Below are 20,590 nucleotides of genomic sequence, written 5' to 3'. Positions count from 1 at the left end.
AGACAGATCTCCATTATAATGAGGTACCTAAAGGCCCAGAAGTGTAGCCAATGAACTTTCCTTCCCAGACACTCTCCCTGCAAAAGGTATTTAATCTCAGGACTACCCTGAGAAGTGGGGTATGGCTTTACTCATTCACTTCCCACCATGATAATAAATGTCTTAAAACCTTGGACTGTCTCTTTTCATCAGGTTCGCCGTGGGGAGCCACAGAGAAGGCCTTCACCTACAGAGCCACCATCTAATTGACTGTAGAAGGCCTCTCTGTGCTCCCACCTGTGGCTGCCACCATCAAGCCAAGAACTATCCCTGCGGGACCAGCCGGAGTCCCCCCTTTTCTCCCTCGGTCCCAGGGTAGATCCAGCCCCGAGGGCCCCCCCACTTCATTCTCAGCTCTTCAGTGGCATCCCAGTGGCTCCTGGATGCCCAAGAGTCTGAGGACCTGACGGTCCCCGCCTCCTTGCAGGCCCAGGGACCCCTGAGTCAGCTCCAGCTGGGTCCCGCTCTCAAACTGCGCTTCCCCACCCCGAGCGGTGTCCAGGGACCCCACAATAAGCCTACAGGCTGCTTCCAATGAGGAGTGGGTCAGTCAGGTGACTTCATGTGAACCCGTCCCTCACCTTAATTGGTCAAATAAAGGCTAGAGCCTGTGATTGGGCCATGGAAGAAAAAGGCGTGGTTTGAAAGTTTTGGAGAGGGAGAGAGAGGAAGACAGGAAAAAGAGGTGGGAGGAAGATGGAGCAGAAACATGTGGCCTGGAGGAACCGAAAGTTAAAAGAGATCTCATAGCTGGGGAGTAGAATAGAGCAGTGGTTTATCTGCCCGATCTAGGCGCGTAGCTTGTAAATATTATAATTGAGTTCTGTGTTCTTTGCCCAGGCTTATTGGGTTTGGAGATTTACTGCAGCAAGGGTAGGTTTTGAAAAAACTTAAGCCTACAATGGATAAAAGACTTCAGTATGAAGCCTGAAATACTGAACCGGCCAGAGGAAACATAAGCACTACACCGTAAGATCCAGGCCCTGGAAAGGACCTTTTGAATAGAACACCATTTGCCACGGAATTAAGGTCAACCCTAGACCGATGGGGCTTCTTCACCACAAAGGAAGCCGTCAACCTAAGGAAAAGGAAGGGCACAGAACTGGAGACTTTAACAGCTATGTATGTGTAGAGGATGAATCTGATAGATTCTCATAGAACATGAATGTGCAGAGATGATGAAGAACTTAAACAGAATAAAACAAAACAAACAAACAAACAAACAAAAAACAGAAAACCGTCAAGAGTCAATAAAACAAATGACCCTGTTAAAAAATGGGCCATGGATCTGAACAGAGAGTTCTTAAATAAAAACGACCCAGACGTATCTAGAAGAGTGTTCAACACCCTTAGTGATTAGGGAAACACAAATCAAACAGCCTCGAGATTTCCTCTTTCTCCAGTCAGAACTACTGAGGTCAGCAAATGCTAGGGAGGGTGAGGGAGGGGAACGGAACTCTCGCTCCCCATGGGTGGGGATTGCACACTGCGGCAGCCACTGCAGAAATAAGTGAGGAGAATTCTCAAAAACCTCAAAACAAACTTCCCACCTGTCCCAGCCATACCACTCCTTGACATCTGCCCAAAGGAGTCGACGTCCCCCTCCAGATACTTGACCAACTGTGTCCATTGACTCAGTGGCTGTGTTCAATTCACAATAGTTGGGAACAAACAAACTATCTTTCCACTGATGAATGTATACGGGAAATGTGGTTGATAGACTTGGTGAAATTTTATTCAGCCATAAAGAAAAATAAGATCATGAAGTTTGCAAGATATAACTGGAAAATCTACTAAGTGAGGTAACCCAGGCTCAGGAAGATAAACATCACATGCCATCTGTCATAGGAGGATCCCAGCTTCTGATTTATATATAAATGGAAATAAGTATTACATAAGTAGTATGATATTATAAATAGTATATAGTAAAACAAAATAAAAATAACACACAAATATGTATGTATATGTATATATACTTAAAAATATATATTTGTATGTGTATGTATGTATGTATATGTGCATATATGTATATGTATATATACTTAAAACCATATATATTTGTGTGTGTATGTATGTGTGTGTATGTGTATGTGCATGTGTGTATGTATATGTGTGTGTATGTATGTGCAAGTATGTGTTTTTGTCTATGTGTGTTTATGTGTTTATAAATCTGTATATGTGTGTGTGTTTATGTGTATGTGTGTGTGTCTATGTGTATGTGTGTGTTTATGTGTGTGTATGTATATGTATGTATGTGTATATATATGTTTGTGTATGTATGTGTGTGTTTGTGTGTGTATGTGTGTGTGTGATGGTGTGTGTGTGTGATGTATATGTGTGTGTGTTTATGTGTGTGTATGTGTGTCTGTGTGTATGTGTGTGTGTTTATGTGTGTGTGTGTGTGTGTGTATGTATGTGTGTGTGTATGTGTGTGTATGTGTGTATATGTGTATGTATGTGTGTGTGTGTGTTTATGTGTGTGTGTATGTGTGTGTGTATGTGTATGTGTGTGTCTATGTGTGTATATGTATATGTATGTATGTGTATGCATGTATATGTTTGTATATGTATATGTATGTGTGTGTGTTTATGTATATGTGTGTGTTTATGTGTATGTGTGTATGTGTATGTATATGTTTGTGTATGTATGTGTGAGTGTGTGTGTTTATTTGTGTGTGTGTATGTGTGTATAGCCATGAGTGCCAAGGCAGGTTATAAAAGGAGAGAGGGACCCATAAACATCGAAAATGGCTTTAAAGAGGTCATGTAGAGAGGGTAATAGAAAACACGCAACATGAAGTCAGAAAGGGGAATCCTGGGAATGGAGGAGTATGAATGAGGGGTTGGGGATTTAGCTCAGTGGTAGAGCGCCTGGGTTCGTTCCCCAGCTCCGAAAAAAAAAAAAAAGAAAAGAGGAGTATGAATGGGGGACAGAAATATGGGTAGGGGTGCATTCAACCCAAGCGAAGTATTGGGGAAATGCCACGGGAAACCTGACACTGTGCATGCCAGTCAAAGCTAACTTTTTTTTTTTTTTTAAGATTTATTTACATATAAGTACACTGTAGCTGTTTTCAGACACACCAGAAGAGGGCATCAGATCTCATTACAGATGGTTATGAGCCACCGTATGGTTGCTGGGATTTGAACTCAGGACCTTTGGAAGAGCAGCCAGTGCTCTTAACCGCTGAGCCATCTCTCCAGCGCCCCAAAGCTAACTCTTATGAAAGCCTTTCACACCCCTTCTTTCCCCACCAAAAGGGGAAAAACTCAACCAAGGGAAGACCTGACAAATAGCGACAATATTTACAAACTAGACACTTAAATAAGTCAACAGCAGAACGCGCACGGGAGCTGATTACAAATGAATAAACGATCTCAAGAAATCATTCTCACGAGGAGAAATATTAATAACGCATACAAATCTTCAAGTTTTACTTATTTTTGTGGTACGTGCATGCATGCTTTGTCTGAAAGCAAGCATACTTCCTGCCTGCCTGCTATCAGTGGAAGCCAGAAAAAGGATCCAAGGTCCGCTGCAGCTGGAGTTACATATCCTTGTAAGTCTCCCTGTGAGCCCCGAACAGCAAGGGCTTATACCACCGAACCATCCCTCAATCCCCACAACAATTTTATATTAAGAAAAAGTTGAGCATTGGTAATCAGCGGGAAAATGCAAACCCAGCCACGCTCAGACACACTAAAAGTAACATGGGCAGGTTGAAGACGCAGAGAAAGCGGAAGGCTTGCACGCAGTTTCCATATGAGGCTACGCAGCCCTTTCAGAAAGCGGCCTGTAGGTCTCTGATAACACGAACGCTAGGTGAGCCTGCCGAGACACCCGGGCACAAGGGCGTGGAGCACACAGTGATGGCACCAAGTCAGCCTGGGTCCAGCCCTGGAGTGGTGAAACACGAGGCAGAGTTGTGCGCCAACCAGCGAACCCAGACCCAGCGAACGGGACACATCATGATGACAGTGCAGATTTGCCTGAGGAGTCCGGAGGGCACTTACGGCTGGAACAGCAAGAGGGCTTAAAATCCCTGCACATACATTGCAGAGGACTCAGTGGGAGAGGACGCTCCTAATCCTGTAGAAACTCGATGCCCCAGGGAGGGGTGGAGGGTGCGGGGGGGGGGGGCGGGGGGGCGCATCCCCCCAGAGGCACGTGGGAGAGGGGAGGCAGGAGAAGAACTCTACAATGGGGGAATTGGGCAACATTTGGGATGTAAATAAATAAATATAATAATAAAAAAAATCTAAAATGGGCTGCAGTGAATCGTAGGAAACTGCACCCATTTCAAAAGACGCCCTGTGAATGTTTTAAAAGTTATAATAACCCTATGACTTCAGCTTTGAGGAGGACAGAGGCAGGAAGATCGCTGATACTTGATGGCTTCCGGATAAAATAAAAAAAAAAAAAAAAAAGTAAATGAAGAAATCAACGATGAAAAAATAGGGGAAGAGATCAAAATTATCTTGAGACGTACACAAGTTAAGGCAAGTCCCAGAAAATCAGCATTCTAGAAAATTCTCGAATAAATGCTGTGTACCTAGGAAGGAGAAAATTTTACATACAAGACGGTACGGGGCCTGAAAGCAATCGGTCCACCGAGGAGAATGGAGAAGGGGCCAGTCATAGCCACATAGCCAACCGGCAAACACCCAGCACTACCACGAGAAAAAAAAAGGATATGACTAACTTAAATTAGCCATCAACCAGAACAACCAAAACAAAACCACATACAACAGCAGACCCTCCTCATTCACAATAGTGGGCACAGTGGCCTTAACCCCCCAATTTAAGGACACGCACTAACGGACCGGATTTAGATAAGCAACGAAACACGGGCCCAGTTATGTGCTGACTCCGAGAAACAGACGTCTAGGGACTGAGTGTCAAAGGTTAGGAAGCAATCTATAAGGCATCGGGAAGCCATAAACATGTTGGCATAGCAATGGTCCTCTCCGATAACGATAACTTGATTTAAACGCCTAACGAATCAGAAGAGATAAAGCAACTCCAGGGGTTGGGGATTTAGCTCAGTGGTAGAGCGCTTGCCTAGCAAGCACAAGGCCCTGGGTTCGATCCCATGCTCCAAAAAAAAAAAAAAAAAAAAAAAAAAAAAAAAAAAAAAAGCAACTCCATATTGGTAAAGGAACAATTCATCAAGGCATGTAGCCACTGTAAATATTTATATCCCGACCCTTGCTGCACTCAGTGTCATAGACGAGCCTCTAAGGCATGAAGGACCACAGACGCCCAAACTCAATAATCATGGGGGATTTCGGTACATCTGAAGATCCTTGAAATCAAAACCAGAAAAGGAACCGCAGAGCTAGATTACACCATAGATCAATTGGCTTGAACAGCTGAAAGGGACGAAGATGACACAGGAGAAAATCATTGGTTTTTATCTGCAGAGGATGTGGTCTGTTAGTGAAAAGATTCACCTTTAAAAAAAAAAGATTTTTTTAAAGCGAATATCCACTTATTAGTGAGAACATACCATACCATGCTTGTCCTTTTGGGTCTGAGTTACCTCACTCAGGAGGACATTTTCGAGTTCCATCCATTTGCCTGTAAAACTCAGGATGTCCTTGTTCCTAATAGCTGAGTGGTACTCCATTGTGTAAATGAACCATTTTCTGTATCCATTCCTCTGTTGAGGGACATCTGGGTTGTTTCCAACTTCTGGCGATCACAAATAAGGCCACTATGAACACAGTGGACCACTGTGGCATGGTGAAGCATCTTTGGGGTGTATTCCCAAGAGTGGTATTTCTGGGTCTTTAGGTAAGTCTATATCCAATTTTCTGAGCAACCTCCAAATTGATTTCCAGAGTGGTTGTACCAGTTTGCAATCGCATTCAATTAACCTGGACCCTCGAGATCTCTCAGACACTGGACCACCCACCAGGCAGCATACATCAGCTGAGATGAGGCCTCCAACACATACACAGCAGAGGACTCCCGTGTCTGGGTTCAGTCAGAGAAGATGCACCTAACCCTCAAGAGAATGGAGGCCCCAGGAAGTTTAGAGGTCTGGTGGTGTGGGTGGTGTGGGATCATCCTTGTGGAGATGGGTGTGTGTGTGTGGGTGCGGGGAGGAGGTATGGGATGTGGAACCCTCGGGGGTAGGGGGTGGACTGGGAGGGGAATAAAATCTGGAGTGTAAAAAAAAAAAAAAAAAAAACTGGATGTGATCAATACTTTCAGCAAATAGCATACAAAGCCAACATACAAAATCCGGTAGCTTTAGAGTCACCAACAGCGAACAGAGACTGGGACAGACCTCATTTATCATAGCTTCAAAAAGGCCTGGGACTAGACCTTACCAAGGACGTGAAAGGCTTCTTTCTACAGTGGAAACTTTAAGACATTGAATGAAATAAGTGAAGGGAAACACTGGTAATGCAAAGACCTTCCGGGCTCCTCGACAGGTAGAATTACTGTGGTGGAAATGGCTACACTCTCAAGAGCAATCTATAGAATCTATAGTGAGATACCGATCAAAATACAATGACGTTTCTCACAGAACTAGAACACAGTCCCTGTGCGTGTGTAGAAGCACCTACAGGTGCTCTCTCCCTCTCCCTCTCCCTCTCCCTCTCTCTCTCTCCCCCCCACACACCTTTGAGTAGCCAAAGCAGTTTTAAGCATAAAGAACGCAGCTAGAGAGAGACATCATATTACTTGAACTACAACTATATTACAAAGGCACAGTAATAAAGACAGCACGAACACCAGGGAACTCTAATATTAGACTGGAGACAAACCCACAAACTATAGACACCTAATTTTAACAAGGGTATCAAAAATACCTGTCCCCCCAAAAACAAAAAACAACAAATGGTATTGGCCAAATTGGAAATCATCTTCAGAAGAATGAAAATACGCCTGTGTCCCTCATACTACACAAATGTCAACTCAAATTGGATCAAAGACCTTGATTTAAAACCGAAAATGCACGTGGGAGGAGTTAGAAGGACATTGTGTGTCTGGAGTTTTCAAAGAATTAATAAATACATCATTTCAGGATGTAAACATAGGCTGCAAATTTGAATGCCAGTCACAGAGGAAACAATACAAGAATTGACAAACGGGGTTACATAAACTTAAAAAGCTTCTGTACTGCGAGAAACTATCCACGGAAGAGACAGCTCGAGGAACGGGAGGGAGCCTTTAGCAGCATTCTTCAGACAAGGGCTTCACACCACATAAGAACGGAAAGAATTAAATACCAGAAAAAAAAAAAGAAATTCCAATCAATAACTGGGCCAATAATACAACAGAGCGATCTCAAAAGAAGACACACAAAGGGCCAGTGAGTATTTTTGAGGCGTTCCAGGTCTCTATCCATCAGAGAAGTGCAAATTAGAGCTAGTCTGAAATCCCACCTCAGAGGGATTTTCATCAGCCAAACACAGAAGGCGACAGATGCGTGGGAAGGCCATGGGAAGAGGAATCGTTATTTCCTGTTGCTGGGAGTGTACTCCAGGACAACCACTATGGAACTCAGCGTGGAGGCTTCTCACAGAACGGAGAACAGACCTCCTGTATGACCACACTACACGACTACCGGGTGTATCTTTCCAAGACTCCACAGGTATTTGCTCAGTTCACAACAGTAGGATGTGGGGTGAGCCTACACGCGTATCCACAGATGACTGAAAATGAAACTAAAGCAAAGAGAACCGTGAAATTTCCAGGAGCATGGACGGAACTAGAAAATATTATTTGAGGCAGGTTAACCCTGCCCAGGGAAGACAAATACCACATATCCGATCTCAGATGCCGATTGGTCGATGTGACTGTTAAAGATGCCTATCTGGGTAAAGGCCGGGAGACTAGACAGAGGTTTCCTGACTGTGGATAAAGAGATTTCTTTAAGACGGGCGTCTGAGCAAGAAGAGGGAAGAATTTAGGAAGGCAAATGGTTAAGCAGTGGGAAAAGAGGGTCCGGGAGGTAAGAGGAGAGCTTAGCGGGAGACAGTCACCCGACGTGGGTGGGGTATGTACGAAAACTATGCGGAAACCTGGTCATTGAATCTAGTACCCCACTGTAGTATAGCAAGCCTATAACTTTATATATGCATACATCTAAATTAGTGAACTGAAGAGAAATCTGCGCCCTATTTACTTTTGCCTTATGCACAATAATAAACACACAGGACAAACCTAGATGTCCACATCTAGGGAAATAGGAAAAGAGAATGTGGCCCATATAGATAATGTATTATATATAACCAGCCACAAAAAACATCTTGAAGCACATAAGGTAACCGATATGGTATTGTACCCCACACAGAAAACAAGCAGAAAGTGTTCTTACCCACATGTGGGTATTAAATTAGTTGATCTCCTAGGAGAGGAGATTAGAATAGTGGTTACCAAAGGCTAGAAGGTATAGATGGGTGGAAACAATAGAGAGATACGGACCAGGCGTGAAAACGCTAGGTCGTAGTGGTCTGCATTACGGCGGGATTGCATAGTGAACTATTCTTCATTGTGCACATCAAAACTGATAGAGAAGTGGAAGTGAAACCTTTTCAATACATCGAAATGCTATATCTTCAGATGCTGACTATACTCATCAAGCACCCCCATTTTACCATTGTGGTTTTATATGGCATGGAAATGACCCCCAGTGTAGTATTTGCATAACAATTAAGAGGTTTAAAACAGAAGAATCCTGTTACTAGTGTATTGTTTTTTCCTGTGGTGTAGTACAATTAAAGCATTGCATCTATGATCCTGAAATCACACATAGCCGATTTTTGTACCAATAACTATTTTCCTGTTATTAAATATGCCCAGCTTAAAAATTCATATTTGAACAATTTTAGGTACAAGATGCAAGGCGCAGATGGTATCAGAAAACGATCAGAAAACGCTCCCTGGGAGGAAGATTAACTCCAGAGATGAAAAAAAATCTTTCTTGCGCCACATGATTCTTTGGGAGCAACTATTGGTTATTGGGGCTACAAGCAGTTGTTAGTAAATACAAACTAAAACGTGGAGGAATTAAGGCACAAGCTACAACTAGCTCTATGTATATTATTGGGGGTTGAAAACAAGTGACTTTCTTTTTTCAATCCAAGAAAAGGAAAAAAATCTCACAAAATGATGTCATCCCTTCTATACAGAGTAACTACCACCCAGTGCAAATCTGTTATCACAGTGTCAGAGTACTGTGCTGGCTGGATTCTGTTGTTGTGTGTAATCTGGGAAGAAGGAAGCTTCACTGAGAGGTCGTCTCCACCAGATTGACATCAGAAAGTCCGTGGAGAGAAATCTTTTGATCAATGGTTGTGGGGCAGTGGACCATTAGAAGTAGCCTGGTCCTCAGTTAAGCTAAAGGCTACGAAGCCCTGGAGACCCTGAAGGGACGGTAGAAGCTTCACCTGCTCCCAGACACAAGACTACTGTCACTGGCCCCAGCCCCCCATAGATGTGTGGGCATCAGTCACCTAAGGGCAATGTCCCTAAGTCCCTTCCACTTGTAGATGAGGCATCCCTAACATCTCAGACCAAGACGATAGGAAAAGAGATGTGACCTGTGGCTCACATAGGCTCAAGACCATGTTAATGAGGTACCTAGAGGCTTAGCCAATAAGCTTTCCTCCCCAGACATGCCTCCCTGCAGACAAATGGTTAATGTGGGAGGGTCCAGCCCACTCATGGACAGTGCCACTCCTGGGCAGGCCAACCTGGGCGGTATAAGGAATTAAACTGAACCAGGCAGTGACAACACATGCCTTCAGTTCCAGCACTTTCGAAGCAAAGGTTGTTGAATCTCTGAGTCTGAGGCCAGCCTGGCCTACAGAGCGAGTACCAGGACAACCAGAGAAACCCTGTCTCAGAAATCCAGAACTAATACCAAAACAAACCAAAAGCACAAAACCCAGAACAATAAACAAAGAAACAAACTAAACGGAGCAAGTGTTAGGAGGGCGAGCAAGGGAGCAGCATTCTTCCACAATGTCTGCTTCAGTTCCAACCTCCGGAGTTCCTGCCCAGGCTTCTCTTCATGACGTCCTGTAAACTGTAAGATAAAGCAAACCCTTTCCTCTCCAAGCTGCTTTTGGTCATTGTGGTGGATTGAATCTGCCTGGCCCAGGGAGCGGCACTGTTAGGAGGTGTGGCCTTGTTGGAGGAAGTGCGTCACTGTGGGGGTGGGCTTTGAGGCCCTTCTCCTAACCACATGGGAGCCAGTCTTCTCCTGTTTGCCTTTGGAACAAGATGTAGAACCATTGGCTCCTCCTGCACCATGCCTGCCTGGATGCTGCCATGCTCCCACCTTGATGATAATAACCTGAACCTCTGAGGTTGTAAGCCAGCCCCAATTAAATGTTGTCCTTATGAGAGTTGCCGTGGTCATGGCGTCTGTTCACAGCAGTAAAACCCTAACTAAAACAATCATGGTCTTCATTACAGCAACAGAGGTGCAAAAAGGACAAGGACACAAATACCTATGTCTAAATGATCGTCCCTGATATCACTTAAGACGCACTCTTGCAGGCAAGCTGGTGTTCTTTCATTGTGGAGGACCAGCAGATCCTTCACAGTCCAACACGTAGGTTCTTGGCTTCTTTGTAGCTCCAGTTAGCTCACGCACACCCCCATCTCCTTCCATCACCAGGAATCCTTCATTTTGGGATGCTCATCCTGAGAGGACCTCTGAAGTTGCTATTCTTGAGACAATGCTCTTTGGAGACTAAGCTCTAGCTGTCAGACTTGGAGGGGAACTGGGTACTTTTATTCTATAACACAGAAGTACATGACTCCTTGACATCCCTGGTCCCACCGGCTTCCCTCTTTCTCTTCAGATTGTCTTTCGGAGTAATTCTTTTTTTTTTTTTTTTTTTTTTCCCGGAGCTGAGGACCGAACCCAGGGCCTTGCACTTGCTAGGCAAATGCTCTACCACTGAGCTAAATCCCCAACCCCCAGATTGTCTTTCTCTGTAAGCTATTTCAGTGCTGTCCTCCTAGGGATAACTTACAATTTCATTCATCAGTAAGCAAACGTTTATGTCACCCAAACCTGGCAGCTGGTTTGCTTGTAACAATGATTCTGCTCAGCCAAAAAGCGAAGGTTAAAGCCAGCCTTTCTCTCATAAAAATTATGACACCCAATGGGCCATAAAGCTGATAATTTATCGTTAGACACAAATGCACATGGACCAAACTACTCTTCCCATATATTCTATGCCTGATGCTGAATCTTTAACTTTTTTTCTTCTTTCTTTTCAATTATCTCCAAAGACACAACTTTAAAGAACCTTTTACATTATCTCAACATTTAATTGTGGTTTCTATTTTAAAGAGGATGTTTTAGGACACAGATAAGGTCAATTAAGAAAAATAAGTATATTCCCTTCTGGTTCAAGTGAAAAGGAAACTATTAACCTGGATCAAAATATGAGCATGAGAGAGAATGAAAGGGTTACCATTGAGAACACAGAGCTCAAAATGGCTGCACAATGGCTAAAGAGAATGTAAAAAAGTCTCATGGAAGCGTTTGCATCTTATGCGGTACGGGAGGAAACCTTTCAGCGCTTTATATTCAGCTAACGCAGAAAGATCCCACAGTGAGCAGTCTTTCACTGGCACAGATATTTCAATAGATCAGCCAATGTGACCGTTCTGATTCTGGTCAGTCCTTGCTTATCCCCAAAGGATGATGAGTCACCCCCACTTCACTTTCCTTATTAGCTGCATTTGTCTTCGTGGGGCATTTGATCAGTTCCAAACTAAACCCATCTCTACTGATTTCTACTGGGCACCTAAATAAGGGTGTCTCTGTTTTTAAACCCATTTTTATTTTCCAGTTCATATTATACAATGGAAGTAGAAGGTGAAACAGGTCCTCTACATCCCTGAATAGCTAGCTGTCATTTAAAGAGAAAATATTTTCTTTGCATATATCTAGTCTTTGTAGCTGAAGGCCAGTAGGATTAATAGTCTCTGAAATTCTCCTTTATCTCATTAATGCATGGTGGAATGAACCGAAGGAGGTTAAAGCATCTACACGGCTCCAGGCTGCTGAAACACCACATCCCATTTTATAATTTTGTCCTTCTATCAAGCAACCTCTGACAGCTAAACTGTCAGGAGGCACTGAACTCACGGAAGTCTGAATAGCCACCATGATGAAGAGGGAGAGGACAGAAAGGTAGATTTGCAGTCGCTTCCCACCGAAGCGCTTCCTGAGGTACTCTGGCATGGTCGTCACCTGCAGAGACAGACATGAACAGGAAATCTCCTCAGAGGCTACCTCTACGTACAATAAACGCCTATGGACAGTTAAGTACCGAGCATTGTATGTTGAAATAGACAGATGAGAAATGTGTAGTTCCAACCGTGTAGGTCCATAGGCTGAAACGATCATGGAGACTTGAAACAGACCATGTTATGATTCCTTCCTAACATTTACTACAAGTTGTGACCTTGGACCAATAGTTTTATATCTTTCTCTTGCCCACCAAGTGAGCCGGTCTTCCTCCCTTCCTTAAGACAATCTAACAGTGTAGTCTGGGTGATCTTGAACTCACAAACTTCTGGCTTGCAATTACTCAGTTCTAGGATTAGAGGTATTTATTACCCTGCTCATCTCTAGTATAGGTTTATCGTCCATGTAGACAGTAAGTACCTACAACTCCAAATGACATATAGATGTAACTTTGTATTGTTTTTACTAATAATTCTGTATCATCTAAGAGCAACATTACTTGTAATTAAGCAACCACTATTATGTGTTGTGCTGGCTAGTTTTATGCTAACTCGATACAAGTTAGAGTCATTTGGGAAGAGGGACAGTGTACTGGCTGGTTTTGTGTGTCAACTTGACACAAGCTGGAGTTACACAGAGAAAGGAGCCTCCCTTGAGGAGATGCCTCCCTGAGCCCCAGCTGTAAGGCATTTTCTCAATTAGTGATCAAGGGTGGGAGGGCCCATGGTGGGTGGTGCTATTCCTAGGCTGGTAGTCTTGGGTCTATAAGAAAGCAAGCTGAGCAAGCCATGAGGAACAAGCCGTCAGATTGGCCTGATACATTTTCTTAATTGATTATTGATGTGGATCTGTCACCCCCACGGTGGGCAGTGCCACTGCTGGGACCATGGCACTGGAAAATAGCAGAAAGCAGGCTGAAGAAAATCACAGTGAGCAAGCAAGTAAGCAGCAATCCTCCATGGCCTCTGCTTCTTCAGGTTCCTGCCTTCAGGTTCCTGCCTTCAGGTTCCTGCCTTCAGGTTCCTGTCCTCAGGTTCCTACCTTCAGGTTCCTGCCTTTGGGTTCCTGTCTTCAGGTTTCTGCCCTTGGGTTCCTGTCTTCAGGTTCCTGCCCCTGCCTGAGGTGAGTGGAATTAACCCTTTCCTCCCCATGTTGTTTATGGTCATGGTGTTATCACAGCAACCTTACCAGAGTTTCTCCAGAGTCTCCAATAAGATTTTGGACTTTTGAGTCGCTTCTAAAATGACCTCAGCCTTTAGAACTCTTGTTACAGAATGAGCGTGTTTTGTACTATGAGAAAGGCACCCTCTTTGGAGACCAGGGACAGAATTCTATGACTTGATTTTTCTCCTCAAGTTTTCAGGAGGTTCAGCTTTGGTGCCTCACACGATGCCATTGGGACTGGGCAATCTGTATGAGGCAGCGCTTAGTGGGAAGACAGGTAACAGGAGCTCTACCACCACGGGTGGGGGATGCTATTCTCACAAGAGTAACTAAGGTCTTTAGAGATGGGTGGTCACAGCGCCAGGATGAGGCCCATGCTTGACTTCTCCCCCAGGTAACCATTTCCTTCTCCACTTCGTCACCATATTTTTGATGCAGCAGTGGCTAATGTATTTTGGGTACCATGTTGATGAACCTCCATGACTGTGAGCTGAATAAACCTGTTTTCTTTATAAAGGACTCTCCTTCTGGCCTTTTGATAGATGCACAAAACTTACTAAGATGCATTCTAATAGGCACCGAACACCCATTTCCAAACTGAGTCTTAATCCATCACGGGCATCCTTTCTGTGATTTCTAGCCCCACTAATGGGGGTTGCACACTGCCTGACCATGAAGCCTCAAGTCTTCAAATTATTCCCACGCTTCTCTCTTCATCCCCTGACTCTTTGGACCTGGTATCAAGCATGTCACCTTTATCCCAGGAGAATCTATCTTTCCTATAAAATTGTGAAATATGATGTCCTTTGTAAAATGTCTACCATAGGCCCATCATCGCTTGGGTGTGTTGTCCTCTCAGCTGATTTGACTGGGGCTTCCTAAAATAACAAGCTGGCCACGACGTTTGAGTTTCCAGAAGGCTGGGCTGCTCACTTCCCAGGGGTGAGAGGAGACGTGTCTATTATGATTGATACCTCCTCCCCTCCCCCACACATGCACACCCACCTCTGTCTCCTACACTTCCTGCATATGCTTTTATCTTCCAGCTGCCCTCCAGGTAATGCAAGGTCTCTGCCGATGTTTAGCCTCTGTGTGGTTCCTTTAGCACTCTTGTGTCTGATTTTTCCCCCTGCCTTCAAGGGTGATGCCCTCAGTTCAATGCCAAGTCATTTTTTATTCCTTCTGATGAGCTTCCCTTAAAGCCCATGGGAGATCCTAGATTCAGGTTCCTGCACCAGGTAGACAAGCACAGTGGCCATTACACAGAGCCTTACAGATTTCTTGCTCATCTGTGGCCACCTCTTGCACTGAGTCCTTCCAGCGGGAGGGACGGGGGCTTTGTCACCTGCATATCTTTAGCAGTAGTAGGCCATGAGAGGGTTGAGTATTGAGTTTTACTTCAAAGACATTGGTGAAGAAAAGCACCCGGAGTTTCCTTCTGGAAGGCTCAATTGTAGGTCCATGAATACTCACCCCTGCCTTGATGTAGATGGGGACAAACACCCACCCAAGAACCAGCACCATAAGCAGGGCCTGTAAGAGATGGAGGAGAGAAAGTAAAGTTAAAGAGGCACTGCTTGTGAGCCATGGACCATGGAGTAGAAAAGCAGCAGTAAGAAGCCATTTTGTTAAATCTTGTCCCACTGAAACAGTTGAGGTCTTCAGACAACTATCATGTCCTTTCCTCTGAGTTTATGACTCAGAGGCCAACACTTTCTCAGACATAGGATGAGACCCAAGACGTGAGATAAAAGTGTCAGACAAGATGGCAGACTGGGCCCACTTGGGCCACTGGAAAAGCTATCACAAAACATTGCCCTTGGAGGGCAGGCAGTGAGCACGATATTCTTGAATGGATAAAGCAACCAAAAGGACATTTCAAGCTCTATGAACATTCTTGATGGGGAGGTTAATCCTAACTCCCCAGACAAAGCAATAACAGATACAACCAAACATTAACACGTGTGTTCGCACGTTCTTGACAGGTGTGGCCCTGTTGCTTCAACAGCAAGTGGGGCAGCTATTTTAGGCAGTTGTCCTTATCTTATAGACGCGGAAACCGCACCTCATAGAGATTAGGCAGCACAGAGTCACATGCCAGACTAAAGGGGAATAGCTGAGCTTCAGACCCAGAATCGCACCAAAGAGGCCATCTGAATGTGACTCTAGAAGCAAAGTGTGTGGCGCTATCAGAATCCAACTCTGGCCAAAGGGCACACCTGGAGGCTGGGTATACACAGGAGGCTCTCGTGCTACTAATGTAAAATGAGAATAAATACATAACAAGGGCAGAGCAAAGGTATTCGTGATGAATCTTAGTCATTCCTAAGTCCACCCAGGGATGGTCGGTCTAAACTCTGACCGTGGTCTGACTTTCTCCTACACTGATGTCCTCCTCTCACCTTATGCACCCACGCTACACGAGAAAATATTGGAGGGGGGGGTGAAGAGATAAGATCAAGCTCCTAATAGCATGTGTCAAGTCCTCTACACTCTCTGTGATTGTCCTCCCATGGATCCCTATGCACAATATGTACAATGTTCTCCCAGTGGATTCTACACTACAGAGTTCATTTGGAAGCTTCTCACAACGGGTAACCACTGCTTTTGTATTTTATGTAGTCGATGGCTAGAAATACAGGTTCTAGGAAGGAGAGAGAAAACTGAGATTACAATTGGTCAATGGGGAAATGATAATGACCGTTGAGTCTTAGCATGTAACTTCAGAAGGATGGTCACAGGGTCAGTCATGATGTGGTCAATGTTCCAGGGATTCTTTTTTTTTTCTTTAAAGATTTATTTATTTAATATATGTGAGCACACTGTAGCTGTCTTCAGACACACCAGAAGAGGGCATCAGATCTCATTACAGATGCTTGTGAGCCACCATGTGGTTACTGGGATTTGATCTCAGGACCTCTGGAAGAGCAGTCAGTGCCATCTCTCCAGCCCAATAAATAACAATTTTTAAAGTATAAACATCAAGCAACAAAATCCAAGATATCCTTTGTACCTGCAGCCACAGTTCCTGACCTCCTTACTTCAAGCCTGGGGAGTCGTAAGCCAAGGGGGAAATAGACAGGACCTCGTCCCTAAATGCTTCTCATATTTTATTTTTGAGATATGGTCTTACTATGTAGCCTTGGCTGGCCTGAAACTAGCTATGTAGAGCAGGTTAGCCATGAACTCAGAGATCCACCTGCCTCTGCCTCCACATCCAGTCACAACTACTTTTGGCTTGCAGTGGGAAAGGGAAAACTCTATTGAGTGGTCTAGAGACCCAAGGGGAAAAGGGGACTAACATAAAGGGAAGCAGGAAGAAAATCAAAGAGGAGCTCATCCTATAAACGCCTTTTGGAATATCTAGAATACGAGTTTGATTGAAATAACTTTGTATGGACTTCGTTAAAAGAACCTTGCCCCACACCACTCACGTTCCATTCCACTGCTGCAATAGCAATTCCTGAAGCAGCTCCCGTTCCAGCCAAGCCCACGAAGTGGTTGCTGCCGATGTTACTGGCAAAGAGAGAGGCGCCCATCTGAAACGCAACCAGAGATTGTGGCTGGAGTTAAAAAGACCCAAAGCAGCCTTATTGACGAGAAATCGCAATTGGTGTTTTGTGGTCACAGGTGGTCTGTTTTGGAGGAAGTCCTATGAGCTGGTTAGAAGAATGTATATTCTTTATTGTTTGGGTGGAACGTCTAGAGATACTGCATGTCATGAATTCTGATGTCGCTGAACTGCAGTTTCCAGGTGATTGGCTTATTGGTGAGGGTGCATTCTTGAATGACAAAGAACAAGTCTAAGACCTCTGCAGCACGATAGCCTGAGGAATAGTACTTAAGGCTTTTGACTGGGTAACTTGCCTTGAAACCACAAGAGTGGTAATATTTTGAAAGACAACCATACTTATTGGTTTTACTATTGACTGTGTTGTTGAATATTACACAGCATGCGTGGTCTAATAGATTTACAATTTTCTTATCAGACAAGCTTATTGAACACTTCCTTATGGGTGCTTTGACTGTTCTGTAAGTGGTCTATGAAATGAACCTGCCTTTGGCCAAAGCTGCTAGTATTCTTATCAGATTTTGCAACTTAGATCAGTCTTAAGGATTTCATGCTCCAGAATGAGGGACTTCCTCTCCAACCTTTGTCACAGGGCATTCTATTCCTCTATCTCTATGTAGTTCTGCCTGCTGTTTTTTTTTTAAAGATTTATTTATTTTATGTATATAAGTACACTGTAGCTGTCTTCAGACACACCAAAAGAGAATATCAGATCTCATTACAGATGGTTGTGAACCCCATGTGGGATTTGAACTCAGGACCTCTGGAAGAGCAGTCAGTGCTCTTAACCACTGAGCCATCTCTCCAGCCCCTGTCTGTTGTTCTTAAGACTCAAAAGTCAAGAAAGGTCTGATCCATTACATCAAACCACCCCTGATCAAATGCAGAGTTGTGGATCCCAGGGCCAACTGATCCATCTACAGCACAACTCTTGCAACTAAGGCTCGGAGATTCATGCTGAAGAAGGACTGGGAAGATTGTAAGAACTAGAGGAACAGGAAGTGTTCTATGAATATATAACTCTTAGAAATGTCAGAGAACCTACACCTATGGAATCTCACCAACAGGGCCTCCTGAACACGACCTGAACAAGGGCAACACCAACAGCCATGCTATTGAGGAGAAGGAATCCTCACCAGGCCTCAAACCTGGATGAAGAATTACAGGTAACTAACGGATGTTGAGAACTGGAGAATAGTCCTTCCCGATGACGACCATGCCAACCAGTTGTCCAATTGCAAACAACCAACTCTGAAAGCATACGTACATGTAAACGTTCTATAGACAGAGCGGATTTGATTTCCCGCCCCATTTATCTCCAGTAATCTCCGGCCCACTTACCGGCCACCAGGACACGTCCCGACCAGCCAGGAAGAAGCCTCCAACAGTGCCTCTGTTGCTTCTCACCATTGACTGAGTAGGAAGGAAAAACAAGATGAGGGTTAAAGAGCAGCAGGTGCACCTCAGCGCTCCAGCCAGGGTTCGAGCAGTAGTGAGTTTCCAGTGCTCTCCCAGGAGACACTCTCCAGAGACTGCTGCTTGGACGGCTTTTCAGTGGGGTTCAAGGACCAGGAGGGGTTTAAGAAACCATCCTCTCGGGGCTGGAGAGATGGCTCAGTGCTTAAGAGCACTGACTGCTTTTCCTAAAGGTCCTGAGTTCAATTCCCAGCAACCACACGATGGCTCACAACCATCTGTAAAGGGATCCAATGCCCTCTTCCGGTGTGCATGAAGACAGCTACAGTGTACTTATATATAATAAATAAATAAATCTTAAAAAAAAAAGAAAAGAAACCATCCTCTCTGAAAAGCAGCTGTTTGCTGTCAGCCGTGGAAACAATAGGAGGTGCATTGTGCTGTGTTGGGTGAAAATTTGCAGCATGGAATTCGATACTGAAAACGAATAGAGAGGACACAAATGATTCAAGCGGCCAACTCGCCAAGCTGGAAGTTCAAATGATACACGGAAATAAAAGAAAACGCGATAATATGTTTTTGTCAAGTGCTAGGGATGCAAAAAGAACTCTGTCATTTTTTTTCTTTCTTTTTTTTTTTTTTTTTTTTGAGTGGGGACCGAACCCAGGGCCTTTTATGCCATAGACAAGCGCTCTACCACTGAGCTAAATCCCCAACCCCGAACTTTGTCATTTTTGATGCCCCCCCCATTCAAATAATTGTGTTGCCTTAGGAAGGAGCCCACTCGGCACTACCACCTACCAGAAAATGATCCAGATAGAAAGGCGATGACGTCCCTGTCAACCTATCCCTGTCTCAGCTTATCGCGACACACCTTCTCCACCCGAAGACACTGTCCCCCGGCCGGGTGCCCACCCGAAAGCCAGCATGCTTCTCACATACCCACAGCCCTACAGCCAGCACCACAAGGAAGTAGATGACAATGACGGAGATGTCCGCCGCATTCTGAATGCGCTCTGACACCTCAGGAGGCTCCTCGGTCCGAGGCGCGGTGCTAGGACTTAGTGTGCTAGCCATGGTTTCAGGAGGTTCTGGTCCCTTCCTGAGGATGAGTCCCGTCTTTATGCAGACACTGGATTAATGATCAACCCCCAAGCAAATGGAGCAAGGTGTCAGGGCTGATCTTGGACGCATGGACCTTAAACCTCTGCTGTGTGTTCAAGCTTCGGGACCTTGGCCCTTCATCAGTCGTGTTCTTGGTAGTGGGTAAGAGTGAGGGATAAAAATCAGACATGGAGGGGGGATTAGAAGTGGTGTGCAGAGTGCTCATGGATGGGAAAGACAGCACACTCAAGACTAGACAGGTTCAGCTGCACACTATGGAGAGAGTAAGGGAGAGAGGGGAAGAAGCAAAAGGCAGAACAGAGCGAGCATTGGGGCCAAGGCTCCTTACGAAACATTCTCTATGGTAAAAAAAAAAAAAAAAAGGCTATCTCTTAAAGGTAAGGTTAATTCTTTATTTTAAGGTTTCCAAAGTACTGTATTTCTCTGGGACTTATCATTTGAATGAAATTTATATGATAGTTCAAGACCATGGTGTTGTGGGGTTCTGATCAAAGAAATGGGGCTCCAACACTCCTTCTGAGAACACCTTTTATATATGCAGGGACATTCATTGGGCAGGTCCCACGCTCAAAAGAAGCAGAGGAACATAGGCTGTAACAGGGCTTTTTAACTGTGACTCATGCTACGTCGCCTTCCATACATGGTGACTTATAATTTCATTAGTTATTTTTAAGCCCCAGTGTGTGATTCTTACCAACAAAATGGCCTGGGTGTAGGACGAGAGGGCTATTGGATAATCTAGCAAGGTCTCACATAAGCATTTTGGCAGGGACCAAGTCACTTGGCAACTGTGTTTTCCTTCTTTCAAGGTCTCTGAAAGGCTTCCTAAACAAGGTGGAGGAGGTTTACAGAAAAGATGGAGTCAAGTTTGTGGACATTGTTCCGTCGGTGTGGCTGTTTCCTGGTTTTCTTTTCCTTTGCTGTTCAAGGAGCCTCACCAGAGTCCTTTCTTCGGTGGCCTAAGAATATCATCCTGACTTGGGGCTACTATTTCAACGGCATTTCACATGGGTATTTTCCTTCAACAGAGGCCTCAATA

General features: G+C 44.5%; 1 protein-coding gene across 2 annotated transcripts in view; it reads right to left on the bottom strand.

The window, feature by feature from the left end:
* LOC116887116 (solute carrier family 5 member 4-like) overlaps positions 1–19,503 on the bottom strand; it is a 50,897-nt gene extending 31,394 nt beyond the window's left edge. The window contains exons 1-5 of one of the 2 annotated variants that reach the window (XM_032888661.1): positions 19,369–19,503; positions 18,352–18,423; positions 16,874–16,978; positions 14,913–14,972; positions 12,174–12,278 (exon numbers count right to left, since the gene is read on the bottom strand). In XM_032888661.1, coding sequence (XP_032744552.1) covers positions 12,174–12,278; positions 14,913–14,972; positions 16,874–16,978; positions 18,352–18,423; positions 19,369–19,503 — 477 coding nt within the window. The remainder of the gene's footprint in view (positions 1–12,173; positions 12,279–14,912; positions 14,973–16,873; positions 16,979–18,351; positions 18,424–19,368) is intronic. The other variant, XM_032888662.1, reaches the window with a different exon arrangement.
* Positions 19,504–20,590: the final 1,087 nt, after the last annotated feature.

This window comes from Rattus rattus, chromosome 18, assembly GCF_011064425.1.
Source record: "Rattus rattus isolate New Zealand chromosome 18, Rrattus_CSIRO_v1, whole genome shotgun sequence".
NCBI classification, from domain to species: domain Eukaryota; kingdom Metazoa; phylum Chordata; class Mammalia; order Rodentia; family Muridae; genus Rattus; species Rattus rattus.
Note: the sequence above shows the minus strand (reverse complement) of the source record. Positions and strands in the feature narration are given on the sequence as shown.